Source organism: Lottia gigantea, assembly GCF_000327385.1.
Source record: "Lottia gigantea unplaced genomic scaffold LOTGIsca_291, whole genome shotgun sequence".
In the NCBI taxonomy this organism is placed as follows: domain Eukaryota; kingdom Metazoa; phylum Mollusca; class Gastropoda; family Lottiidae; genus Lottia; species Lottia gigantea.
Window position 1 is genome coordinate 105,167 of NW_008708949.1, and position 1,349 is coordinate 106,515.

Consider the following 1,349-nt stretch of genomic DNA (forward strand, 5'->3'; position numbering starts at 1 on the left):
AATTGATGCTCAACATAAGTATTTTTACATGTGACGTCACTCATTGCATCACTCAATATATAACACTGGGGTCTTCACATGTGATGTCACTCGATGCATCACTCTATCCATATTTGGTTTAATAAACGATGCACAACACAGAATTTAACATCAGAGCCTTCCTCACTGCATCACTAGCAAGCCATATTTGGTACTTAACGATGCACAACACAAGTAATTTGACATGTAACGTCACTCATTGCATCACTCAATATAACACTATGGCCTTCACATGTGACATCACTAGCTAGCCATATTTGGTAATGAGCCATGTTTATGTTTTGCGTTCATTTCGCTGGCAGGAAGATATAACAGAACCGTTCACTTTAATGAAAGGGGAATAACCCTTGGCTATATACTAGTTTCATGGCCGCCTTCATTACTGTTCACTCGTAAGATCAATTGTTTTTTTTCCACCGGTGAAACTTGGTTTAAGTCGTTATAATAGTCAATTTTTCTAGGTTTTGGATTGGGTTTATATACACTGCCACTTAACCCGTTTTGTCGAGGCGTATCGAAGTATTCGGGATTTTCCACGCCATTTGTTAAAGGTTTGATAACTTCATCTTCTTCTAACCCTTCTTCATCTTCTTCGTTAAATACATCTCGTTCATTTTGATAGTAACCTAGCAACAAAAAATATGAGTTAGTATTTTATACACACAAGAATTCTGTGTCATTTGTTATTAAAAGGGGCTAAGAATTAATTGTGTCCATACATTAAGATTATTTTTATCCAACGCAATGCATCAATAAGAAGGAAAGAATCACGGTTCATCGGTGAATCGTTGCAGCCCTATTTTCAATATGCTTGTCGAGAATTATCTGCGTTAAAATGTTAAAATGATGACTCTATGCCATGATATATATAGTAAAGACATATATAGAAATAGTGAGTAAAATTCCTAGTTTGAGATATCTTTAAAGGAATTATGTGATTTTCGTATATTTCTAGTACAAGCTATTTATATATATTTAAGACTCAAATCAAGCCCCCAAAATGGTGCATCTGTCCCTTTAAGTGTGCCATTTCAACGCTATAACTGATTGGCTTTGAACACTATTACTGATTGGCTTGGATAAAAATTCCTGGACCTTTCACACCCCCAAAAATTTGTTTCATCCACATTTTCAGCATGTGATGATGTGAGGTGCTCTCTCAATTAAAAATAAATTCTTCTCCTACACCAGTTGGCCACAATCCCTGACACCCTAGTCCCACACCCCTGACACCCCTAGTCCCACACCCTAGTCCCACACCCCTGACACCCCTAGTCCAACACCCCTGACACCCTAGTCCCACACCCCTG

The 1,349-nt window shown here is 37.8% G+C and overlaps 1 protein-coding gene across 1 annotated transcript in view; it reads right to left on the reverse strand.

Moving 5' to 3' along the window:
- Nucleotides 1–390: 390 nt before the first annotated feature.
- The window catches only part of LOTGIDRAFT_175493 (hypothetical protein), a gene marked incomplete at both ends in the record, with an annotated part of 12,434 nt that continues 11,475 nt past the window's right edge, over nt 391–1,349 (reverse strand). Inside the window, one exon of the mRNA XM_009056953.1 lies at nt 391–665. Coding sequence (XP_009055201.1) covers nt 391–665 — 275 coding nt within the window. The remainder of the gene's footprint in view (nt 666–1,349) is intronic.